This window comes from Castanea sativa, chromosome 9, assembly GCF_040712315.1.
Source record: "Castanea sativa cultivar Marrone di Chiusa Pesio chromosome 9, ASM4071231v1".
NCBI lineage: Eukaryota > Viridiplantae > Streptophyta > Magnoliopsida > Fagales > Fagaceae > Castanea > Castanea sativa.
In genome coordinates, this window is record NC_134021.1 from 1,037,700 (window position 1) to 1,049,632 (window position 11,933).

Sequence of the window (11,933 nt, forward strand, 5' to 3'; positions counted from 1 at the left end):
TTATCTTATTCACTGGTTTTTTTTACAGTTATTTCTGCAAATTTTATTGCGATTGATCACAAATTTTGCTTGATGTATTTTGTAAATTTGCATAAATCTCTTAGTTCAGCCCAAACTGTCGGTTACAGATGCCATCCCTCTTTCAAGTGACTACTTTATCTAGTATATGATGCTACTTGAGAACTCCTGTGCCCATAACTTGACCCGAAACTTTTAACTGTCGCATCAATATGCCTCCATTCCTTGCAAAGCAAACGGATTAAATAAATGAAACGAGATAGAACCTAATCTTCTTGCACAAAGACCGACCATGCTCATGTAGTAGCTTTCTGTGGCTACAAGAAGCCCTTAAGCTTTGGCTACCGAAAACTATGGTTGGGAACATATGGAGATAAAGGGGAAGGAGAGGGGAGAGTAGAGGGAAAGTGACACAGGAATAAAGTGGCAGCAAATAAGGCCATTATTTTGAATGAATTTTCCCACAATTTTAGAAGATAATTTGAATATTAATAGGTTATTTTGTCCAAGAGTTCAAGTAACATTTAATTGGGGTTTTCTAGGGAATATTTAACTTTTATATTTTAGTTTTTGTAGGTAGACAAGTCATTTATTTTGTTAGGTTATGCTAACAAGTGCCCTTAGGGTAATAATTAATAATCTATTTTAGAAAAGTTTTGATATCACCTTTATGAGAAATGAAAAAAAGTTGTCAAAATATTTTTTTTTCCCATAAAAAAATTCTTTAAATGGATTGTTAACTATTGTCTTAAAGGAATCTGATAGGATTTCCCTATTTTGTTATAGTTCCTATGAGTTAAGGTCTTGAAAATGTAGTGTTTTTAATTGCTAATTTCATTCTTCCATACTTAAAGGGTTGTTCTAAGCATTATATAAGCAATTTGACTGAATTGAATAAAATCAAATTATAGAGTGTTCTCAGAACTAGCATTTGTGCTTTTCAGAAAATAGATTTCTTCTAAATTATCTCTTATCTCTTGGGTGGATTCCTTTGAATAGCTAGTCTCGGTTTCTGTATCTCTTTGGGTGGTGATATTCTGTATCCCATTAAATGATGAGCTAGTCCAGTTATGTATCCTTAGTTAAATTCTTTTGGGTGGTGATATCTATATACCTTTGAGTTTGTTTTGGTAGTGAGCTTATTTATCATTTTAGTTTTTGTGTGTTTTTCTTATTCTATATAACTAGATAATATTTAAATATATATATCCACCTTGCTCTCATTTATCATATCGGATAAGTTTGGGTTACCTCATATGATTCCAGTATCAAAGAAGGTAGTTGAAATATACTATAATTTAGTACATTTTAATCATATTCTATTCTCTTCTCCTTACTCTTTTCTCATCTCCCTTCATCTAAATATAGAAGAAAATGATTTTCTGTTCAAATAGGAGTAAAAAAGGGATTCGCTGTCACTTCAAATGGTAGAATTCTTTTTCATTCCAAAGTAAGGCAAGAAATGAATAATTGTGTTATGTCTGTAAAAAAAAAAAAAAAAACTGTGCTATGCAACGCTTTGTTCTTCTTGAGTATGGTAGAAAGGAATTTGAATTTTTTTTTTAATTCAACTAAAAGTAATTTGCACTCTTGAAATTTAGGGCTAATTTTTATTTTTTTCACTTAAATTTTAAAATTTAAATTTGTACCTCTAATGTTTGGAAAATAGTTCTTCCGTCCGTACTCTTTCATTATGTATCTGGTAAGTGTCATATCAACTCAAAATAACGTAGTTATAATGTGTTAAAATTATTTTGTTTCATACACACATAAATGGAGTATGCTTCCATATTGCATTTTTAGTGGTACATCATTTTAATCCTGAAGGTAAGGGGTCGTACACATAACATAGTCTCACATACTAAACTGTGAGTAAAGCTTATTTGCAGTTAAAAAAATACACAGTTTACATATCATAGCGTAAACAAAGTTATTCAAAATATAAATAATTTACTAAATGAGATAAATATTTCAATACACAACATTTTTTTTAATAGGTTATGTGGCTTATTTGCATAATACGCATGGATTGTTTTATAAGTCACGTGGTAAGTTGGAGAATATAGCTCCAAATTACTTATGAATGATCTTTTCAATCGCCACATCAAGATAGTGCAAAAGGAATTTTTTTGGGAGGGGGGGGGGAATATACTTTACCACCTTAAACTATACCTTAGATTACACTTTACATCATAAACTATAACTCTTGTTACACAATGCGCCTCAACGTTTAGTTTGCCGTTAACTTGGATGGAAAAGTATGACATTATATGCTTCTTTCTCAATCCCTTAAAAATGAAGAGAAAATTATACTATACCATCTTAAATTATACTCTTGATTACACTTTACACCTTAAACTTTGGATTTCCATCCAAGTTAATAACAAACTTAACGTCAGGGTGCAAAGTGTAACAAGAGTCATAGTTTATGGTACAAAACATGCATTTGAAAAGTTTAGGATACTAAATATAATTTAGGGCATAGTTTAAGGTAGTAAAGTATAATACCTCTGAAATTTGGAACCAAACGTTTTCCATAATTATATGAGCATCAATTTGACTTACGAGGACCAGCATATTAGCTCTCAAATCTAAGACACCACACACATCCTATGAAGGGGAAAATGGCTAAATAATTTTAATTTTTATACTATGTAACCAAACAACCCTCTTTTCAAACCATATAACAAAATACCACTCTTTTGGAACTTGACATTGCTAATGTCAAGTTTTGATTGCAACTCAACATTAGCAATATTGAGTTCTATACATATTTTTAAGTGGAATTCAATATTTCCTAATGTTGAGTTCTACGTAAAATTTAAAAAAAAAAAAAATTAAGTGACAAAATATACATAGAACTCCATTGCTTATGTCAAGTTATGTCTGGAACTCGATATCAGCAATATCAAGTTTCTAAATCAGTGGAATATTACTATTGTGTGGGGCAAAAAGATCCTGGTGGGAACGTGGGCCTTTTGGGCCGTGTTAAGGAAGGCCGACCTGACCCTGGGGTTAGAAATTGTTAGTGCTATGGGTCGGCCCATACGCCGAGGATCCGAGGATCCAGCCGATGGTGAACTTACCCTCGGATGAACACTGAAGAACTCGGGATTTCATAGTGAAGATTAGGGGATGACACAGTTAAGACCAATGGTAAAAAGGGGTGAACCCTAGAACGCCCCAGAAGCACCGGTGTTGAAGAAATGTCAAAGATAAAGGCTGCTACCTCCACATTAAAGACCCTGCACCTACCACCCTGGCCGCATTAATAGGGAAGTGACACTTGAATAGTGGAAGGGAAACTTCTAGTTACTGTTCAAAGGCACTAAGAAAAGAAATATCTAGGCTAAGGGAGGAGTTGGGGCAACACGTGTATAAAGTATTAAAAAGAGGAGTATTTAAGGAGGGACCTAGAGCAGAAAGGGGACGAACTTTTTGTAACCTAAATAGAAAAAAGACAAAGAGAAGGAGATAATAGAAGAACAGCTCTCGGCTTACGTCCGAGGAGGCCTATTTACATTACTCCTTGTTATTTCCAAGTACTGGCAATCTTTGGTTTGTCCTTTAATTCCCACCCATTTCTAACCTAGGTTTCAAGCCCACACTCTACAAATTCGTATTGTTTAAGGCTCATTGGGCCTGAGCCCATAACTGTTCTTGGGTCCAGGTGCAATTGTGCACTTACAACTATATAGTTTAAAAATGAGCTATTTCGCTATGTAGTTTAAAAATTAAACTATTTAGCCATTTTTACCTCTTTTTTTTTTTTAGCAAATTTTTTTTTGCCTCCTCTTAAGGGCATAAACTTAGCCGTAGTAAATTACTTGCCATGTGTTATAGTGTGTGTTTGGAATGAGTTGAATTTTTCAGCTTATCTCTACTTTTATCTTATTTTTACTACTAATCATGAGTTTCACTGCACTTTTTGATATTGTTCATAAATCTTACTGTAATTTTTGATACTATTCATAAGTCTCATTGTACTATTCAACTTATTTTTTAATTTTTTAATTTTCTTTTTTACATTTTCACCAAAATAATTTTTTAATTTCAGTTAAATGAGCAGTTCTAGACACAATATTGTATTAAACGAGGTGTAGTAATGGACACGGCTTTAGATCTTAGGTTGGTTGTCCGTGCAGCGACCTTAATAGCGACTACTTAGTCATGACCAAAGCCTCACACAAAGTCACCATAGTAGTTGATACGGTAAACAAGTAATTAAACCCACCTTAATTAGTCCAACTACCACCTTAATAACAATAATACTGTGCTTAAGCTTAACCCAAATTACAAGTACAAACTTTTTAGTATTTTACAACTGAAAAAAACAACAAACAAAAATGGCACCAAGCAAAAGCTACTACTCCTGTTCCTATTCCTATTCCTATTCCTCATGGAGGACCAAAAAGCTGTGCTACTCAAGAACCTCATCGACGTTGTGGACGAGATCTCCGAGATCTCAGACTTCAGATGCGTTTTCAGGAAGCAGTGTCACGATCTCAGCAGGAGATTGAGGCTCCTGAAGCCTTTGTTCGAAGATTTGGAAGAGATGAAGCTCCATATCTCCGAAGACACTGTCAAAGCTCTCGTTTTTTTCAAGGAAGCTCTGGACAAAGCCAAGGATTTGCTTCTGTTTGTAAGCCGAGGCAGCAAGCTTTACATGGTCTCACCACTAATAATAATGTTTGTTTGTTTGTTTTCTTTTTTTCAATTCTCTGAGATATGAATTGGTTTATTATGTGGTTTTTGCAGGTACTGAAGAGAGAAGATATAGACTATAAATTTGAGGAAGTTACAATTCATTTTGAAAGAGCATTGAGTGATATTTCCTATGACAAATTTGACATCTCAGATGAAGTTAAGGAACAGGTAAATTATTCATAATTGCAAGTTTCTTTGCTCTAGTGAGAATTAGCTCACTTATGTTTCATTCTTCTATGCAGAATTTAGTAATGTGCTATATATATAAAATTGATTAGGGGAACCATAAAAAGAAAGGAGCTCTTTGCATCTATTAAAGTTGTTGTGTGAATGTGTGTGATAATTGAATAATGAGCGAAAGCATGAAAGAGAAAGCACACAAAGGTTTTCATGGTTTGGCTTACTCCTATAGTGAGAAAGCTCTTGATGTTACAATGAACCCAATGTAGGGTTTATATACTAGAGAATATTAACCCTAGGCTAACCATAGACTAACTTAAGGTTAATTTGCTTGTTTTACAAGTACATGAAAGACCTAACCAGGGGATTTTTTATGGAAAAACTTAATGGATGCCTAAGCATTGGTTTAGGAAATATTTTTAGAAACTTTTGATGGGAAAAGAAAAGAGCAATTAATTTTTTTGACAACCTTTTATATTTTCAATGAAAGTGGTGTTAAAACTTTCTTAAACTCCTAAGGGCATCCGTTAACAAGACTTTTTTTTTATTAATAATTTTTGGGGGTATGACCTTTTTAAACATAATTGCAAGTTTTTTTTTGGGTGTTTGAGTAGTGGGTACAATGTTTTTCATATATCTTTCTTATGGCCAAAATAAATTGTTGGTAGTTAACTCACAAGCAATTTTAGTACTTTAAGTTTAAAGTGATTGCTTGTAGTTCCTAACAAACTTCAAGTGATAACTTGTACTCCCTACAAACATAAAGTTATCATTTTTAGGCGCAAAAAAATTTAAATTGATCAATTTTAGTCCCTAACAAATTTGAAGCGATTGCTTTTAGTCCTATAGAGTGATAATGTGTCATTTTTTAGTTTGGTGATGTCATCTAAAGGATTAAAAGCAATCCCTTTAAGCTTTGGGGACTAAAATTCCTTGTGTGCTATACTTTAGCGACCAACAACATGTTTAAGCCCTTCTTTTTTTAGTGTGGAGCTTAAGTGAATCTTGGAAGCATTCATTTCCTGTACGTATTCACTTGAGAATTTGCAGCCACCTATAAAATGATGCTCTATTAGAGTTTTGTTCAGATTGTTCTGTTGATGTTTAAATGTTAGTTGTATAAATGTTGCTATTTTCAGGTTGAGCTTGTTCATACTCAATTTAAAAGATGCAAGGAACGGATTGATGCTCCTGACTTGGAGCTGTATGAGGATCTGTTATCCATGTACAACCAGAGCAATGATGTGGACACTGACCCTGGGATTCTATGTATATTATGCAAAAAACTAAATTTTAGGGAAGTTAAAGACATCAAACAAGAATCACTAGCTCTGCAGGAGATAATTGGTTCAGGGGGTGAAAATCTGGAGGAAAGTGTAAAGAAGATGTCAATGCTGCTCAAGAAATTTGAAAACTTTGTGCAAGCAGGATACAGCAACATGGGTGTTTCTGCAAGTAATGGTTGTTCTCCCCATTGCGGTCATCAGGCATGCACTGATCAGTGTTCCCAATCACCAGTTGTCCCAAATGATTTTCGTTGCCCAATATCACTTGAGTTGATGAAAGATCCTGTCATTATTTCCACAGGGCAGGTTTGTTCTTAAAAGAATCATTTTGAGTCATTGATTAGTTGGGTTTCTCACTATATTCTTGTGAATGTTTTGGAAAGTTTTTGTCTTCTATATTTAGTTTTGAGAAAATTGCTAATAGGAAGCCAGTGCTAATGTTGATCTTCTTTGTCCAATACCTTGTCCCCAATGGGTTCTATCTAGGAGATTTAACAAGTCTTAGTTAATCCTAATAAATTTTCATCTCTCCCTACCAATGAACTCTAGCTCAACTGGCACCTCCTTACCTTATAAATTTTAGCTAGAGAGTGAGGTCATGGGTTCAAGACCCAATGGGCACTTGTGTAACTCACCAATTGAAAAAATTAAAAAATAAATAAAAATTGTCAATTGCAAAGTTCCAGTGTTTGATTTATTGTGTGTATGGAAGTTAATAAGAGAGTAGAAAAGGATGGGAAATTAAGATGAAGAGGGAATGAGAAGGAACAGAAGGACTGTAGTTCTGTTCCTTTCAGTTTCTCTGTTGTTTTGATATTTGTAAAGAAAATAAATTAGTATCTCCTGTTTTGAAGCATGGTTAGAACAATATAATTATTATACCCTTTTCTAAAAAGTAGAAAGATTGTTTTGTCATGAAATTTAAAGGTTAGAAAGGTAATATTGTAAGTAAAGCTCTTAACGTGCTTTCTATTGCCTCATGTCATTATTTCCACAGGGCAGGTTTGTTCTTAAAAGAATCATTTGAGTCATCGATTAATGGGTTCATCACAACATTCTTTTGGATGTTTTGGAAAGGTTTTGCCTTCTATATTAAGTTTTGAGAGAACTAGTAGGAAGCCAGTGCTAATGAAATCCCATCCACTTGTGTAATTTACCAATTGAAAAAAAAAAATTGTTGATTGTAAACTTCCAGTGTCTGATTTATTGTGTGTTTGGAAGTTAATAAGAGAGTAGAAAAGGATGAGAAATTAAAATGAAGAGAGAATGGAAAGGAGCAAAAGTTAATAGTTCTGTTCCTTTCAGATCCTCTGCTGTTTGGATATTTGTAAAGAAAATCAGTATCTCTTGTTTTGTTGTATGATTAGAACAATGTAATTATTATACCCTTTTCTAAAATGTAGACAGATTGTTTTGTTATGAAATTTAAAGGTTATAAATTTTGTAAGTAAGGCACTTAATGTGCTCTCTATTTCCTTGTGTTCCACCCACTTTTGGGGGGACCCAAAAATTAGGCTTGAGGGCAATGGAAAGGAATGAGACTCATTCCATTTCCTCCCAAAAAACTTCCCAATGGGGGGATGCCAGCATTCCATTCCCATTATCTTCCCCCTCCCAAACAGCCTGTTAGGAGAGCGCTAATTTTAAGTATAAATTTCTTACAAGGGTCTTTCCATTTTGTAGACTTATGAACGAGCTTGCATTAAGAAATGGCTTGAAGGAGGACATGGAACATGTCCAAAGACACAACAGATCCTTTCCAGAACTAACCTTACTCCCAACTATGTTTTATCGAGTCTTATATCCAATTGGTGTGAGATGAATGGGGTGGAACCCTCTAATCGGCCAGGCAATTCGCACCAAGGAAGGGTTGTGTCTACTGGTTCTGCTGAAGGCGTGGAGCTAGATATTCTTCTGAGCAAGCTTACCTCTGACAACATCGAGGACCAGCGATCTGCAGCAGGTGACAATAGAAACAAAAATTTCTTCATTTCAGAATGAAAGGGAAAATAAAAAAAAGAATACATTTCTGCATATTGGGATCTTAGTCCCCCCCCCCCTCCCTTTTCTCCCTTTCCCTAATCTAGTTCCTTTTTTATTTTTTATTTTGTTGAAGTCTTAATAATTTTGAATATTGTAATTTTCTTTGTATAGTTGCAATTTCTATTCCAGAAAATTCTCTATCTTCTTCTGCAACTTCCACTGACATATGTGCCTTTTTCCTGTGAAAATTTTCAAAATCGGAATTTATCAAGCAATGGCTTCAAAATATGAAATTAGCTAAAAATTGTGTTGGTTGATTGTGGTAAATTCATTTCTAACTCAACAAGTATCCATTTATACTTTAAATATTTTGAGTTTGACATAATGTTACTTCATCCCTTATAGATAGATTCGAAGATATGAAGAAAGAGAAAAACTTTTTTTTTGATAGGTAAGAAGAAAGAGAAAAAAACCAATCGAGTGAACCTTGTTATCCTACTTATTGTTAGGAAATGTAATATTCTACTGGAGAGAATCGAATTGAAAACTGGAGCCAAATCCCTTAAATCAAAGGTGAAAGCAGGAAAAAGGCTACAAACCCATATTTCTTTCTTTGTCGGTAGACTTGAAAGGTGCTTACAACAGGCTTTTATTTCGTTGGTTCTAGTGTAATTTTAGATTCTTTAATTTTGGGTTGTAACCACATGGAACAGTATCCTATGAAATGGAAAGAGTCCATTTCACGGCTAAAGTTTTATTTCCTGAATTTGACAGTGTATAGAATGCCATGTCATTTCAAATTTTAAATGACGTGGCTCTAGATAAACCTTTAGATTTGTAATAATTAATCTGAATCATGAAACGGAACCATCTCAACTGGAGAGGATCTGGTACTATGTACTTCATCTCTTGGGATTCCAAATATCTCTCCAAGCTTATATGATTGGACACTGCAGTTGATATTTTCATTGGCATGTCACTACTGTCAGTGAATTCATTCTCTCTTTGTTTGCAAAAGATGCATAGGTTCAAAATATGATTACTGTAATCTATGTAGAGAGTGATTTTCTTTATCAATTTTATTTTGTACCCAGTATATCAGGATTAGGATTTTATATTCTTCTCTTGGATCTCAGAAACACAGGTCCTTTTTTTATAACTATAATTACTTTCTGACAAATCCTAATCTTGTTGCAGCTGAGCTCCGTCTTCTTGCCAAGCACAATGGTGACAACCGTGTGTTAATTGCTGAGGCTGGTGCCATACCCCTCCTTGTTGGTCTCCTCTTTTCACCTGACTCTCGCACCCAAGAGCATGCAGTTACTGCTCTCCTGAACCTGTCAATATGTCAGGATAACAAAGGGTGCATCATATCTTCTGTGGCTGTTCCTGGAATCCTTCATGTACTTAAGAATGGGAATATGCAGGCACGTGAAAATGCAGCTGCCACTGTTTTCAGCCTGTCTGTGGTGGATGAGTACAAGGTGACTCTTGGTGATTCTGGAGCAATCCCAGCACTGGTAACACTCTTGAGTGAAGGTAGCCAAAGGGGGAAGGTGGATGCTGCTACAGCACTTTTCAATTTATGCATTTTTCAAGGGAACAAGGGCCGGGCAATCAGGGCTGGAGTTGTGCCCATGCTGATGAAACTGCTTACAGAACCTAGTGGTGACATGGTGGGTGAGGCATTGGCCATATTGGCAATACTGGCCAGTCACCCTGATGGAAAAATGGCAATTGGAGCTTTGAATGCTGTGCCAAGTTTGGTGGAGTTAATTGGGAATGGATCTCCTAGGAATAGGGAGAATGCAACTGCATTGCTGGTGCACCTTTGTGCTGATCCTCAGCATCTCTCTGAGGCCAAGGAACTTGGTGTGATGACTCTCCTGTTGGACCTCGCTGAAAGTGGCACAGAAAGGGGTAAGCGGAAGGCTGTTCAGTTGCTTGAGATTGTAGGTAGCTCCGAAGAGAATCGTGCACAAACTCAAATGCAAGCTGATACCCAGCCTCAGGCTCAGGTGTCACATTTGCCTTTTTTAGCAAGTGGCACAGATGTTGGGACAGGGGATAGCTAAGTTAATAGTTTTTATTTTACTTTATATATCATTTTGCATTGTCTGCTCATTACCCTTCGTTTATGGGGGTAAGTGCTACTGCCATTATACTGTAGTAATTTATGTTAGGAGGCTTATGAGAGGTGTTGTAAAGAGGTTTAGGAATGGGAGAAATTGAGGTGTGGATATAATTGTGTAGCTATAATGCATTTCTGATGATTCCTACTTTAATTTTTATGGTGGAACAAATTTATAATTGAACATGTACTGCCTGCATAAATTAGAGTCTGAATTTGCATGAGTCCTTGACAAGATGGTTTGTCGTAAGAGAGTGGAGATGAGAAAATAGAAGGTGTTTCAGATGCATGTATCATCCCACTCACATAAGGGTGGGTTCCACACTTGTGGGGCCCACCCTCATGTGAGTGTGAGGATGTATGCATAGTGTGGAACCCACCTTCATGTGAGTGTGAGGATGTATGCATCCGAAACACCTAATATTGCCTCAATGTAGACAGACTTGAAGTCTTTTGTATCATGCATATCCGGATCTTAGTCTGGCCCATTGGGGAGAAGAGAGGCTGTGGTTGCTCTAGTCTGATATTCTGATTACAATGTGCTATTGAGGGTGAGATTTTTTGTACTGGGCCAGCATTCAGATAAGTTCTCGCTGCCCTTTTCTTAAACTCTTAACTGTTGTTTTACACTACTTGATGTACACGAGATTGCACGATGTCCACATTTGTAAAGCCAGATATCCACTTTTTTTCAAGGACGTCCGCACTTTACACTGAGTGTGCGTCATGGGAATGAGACTTGTCTAGTGCAGATAGGACGAATGAAAATTAATCTGTCGTGATCTAGTTATAGACTCAGCGAGGACGACATCAATTGTTATCTTATTTATTGAAGCAATGCAAATGAAAAGAAAATTCCATCTACTAGGCTCAAATATTATTGACCAAGCAAAGGAAATGGATCCTGTCAAGCAACAGTGAAGTTACATAGCAAAGGCAAAACTGATTATAGTGGTACTATAATGTTACAGTAGTGCTAATCATCATCAACTGGAAAGAGATATTGCCAATACAGCGATGGGGGGAGGAATCTGTGGTTCAATAAGCCAGCTTTTTGGTGTCACTCCAACACTGTTCAAGCTCGATGATACATTCAATTGTCACAATCTCCAGCTTTTTGAAGTCAAAAAGCTATTTGAATGGGCTTGACCCAATATTCAAAGAATGTTTTCTCATGAGAGAGTGCAATGTTGTGTATCTCATGCATTTGGTAGAAACAAAATTTCTCTTTAAATATGTGAACTCTATTATTCTACCCTGATGTAAGAGCTACACAGTACATATTATGATGCATGAGAAATTATTGCACCAGGATACAGTGAACCCACAAAAAGTGTGAAAACACTCAAGGAAGAAGAGGAAGATAGGAGGGTGAGGACGAGGAATCTGTACCCTATGAACTAACTATATTGATATTGGTTAGATTGGACATGGACCTTGTAACTTGTTTTGACTTATTTGACAATTTCTGAAGTTGGTCCGAGAATTGCGTTTGTCTTCTATTCATCTTGTTCTTATTTGAAGTTAACATTTAACTTAAGAATATTGTACTTTGTACGGTGAGGCAAGTCATGCACTCACTTCCTGAACTAGAAAAGTACTAATCATTGTACTATTTAATAAAACTA

At 35.6% G+C, this 11,933-nt stretch overlaps 1 protein-coding gene across 1 annotated transcript; it reads left to right on the top strand.

Moving 5' to 3' along the window:
- The first annotated feature begins 4,351 nt into the window (after positions 1-4,351).
- Positions 4,352-10,517, top strand: LOC142610806 (U-box domain-containing protein 13-like). Its single transcript, XM_075782747.1, has 5 exons — positions 4,352-4,687; positions 4,777-4,893; positions 6,045-6,497; positions 7,875-8,154; positions 9,372-10,517. Exons 1-5 carry the CDS (start codon positions 4,418-4,420, stop codon positions 10,247-10,249), a joined length of 1,998 nt encoding a protein of 665 aa, XP_075638862.1. The 5' UTR covers positions 4,352-4,417; the 3' UTR covers positions 10,250-10,517.
- Positions 10,518-11,933: the final 1,416 nt, after the last annotated feature.

What these genes read in the sequence shown, in the direction of transcription:
- LOC142610806 (XM_075782747.1), top strand. Translation starts at nt 4,418, where the DNA reads ATGGAGGACCAAAAAGCTGTGCTACTCAAGAACCTCATCGACGTTGTG. An exon ending in TCATTATTTCCACAGGGCAG is followed by an intron (nt 6,498 to 7,874) that starts GTTTGTTCTTAA and finishes TCCATTTTGTAG; the next exon opens with ACTTATGAACGAGCTTGCAT. An exon ending in GGACCAGCGATCTGCAGCAG is followed by an intron (nt 8,155 to 9,371) that starts GTGACAATAGAA and finishes ATCTTGTTGCAG; the next exon opens with CTGAGCTCCGTCTTCTTGCC.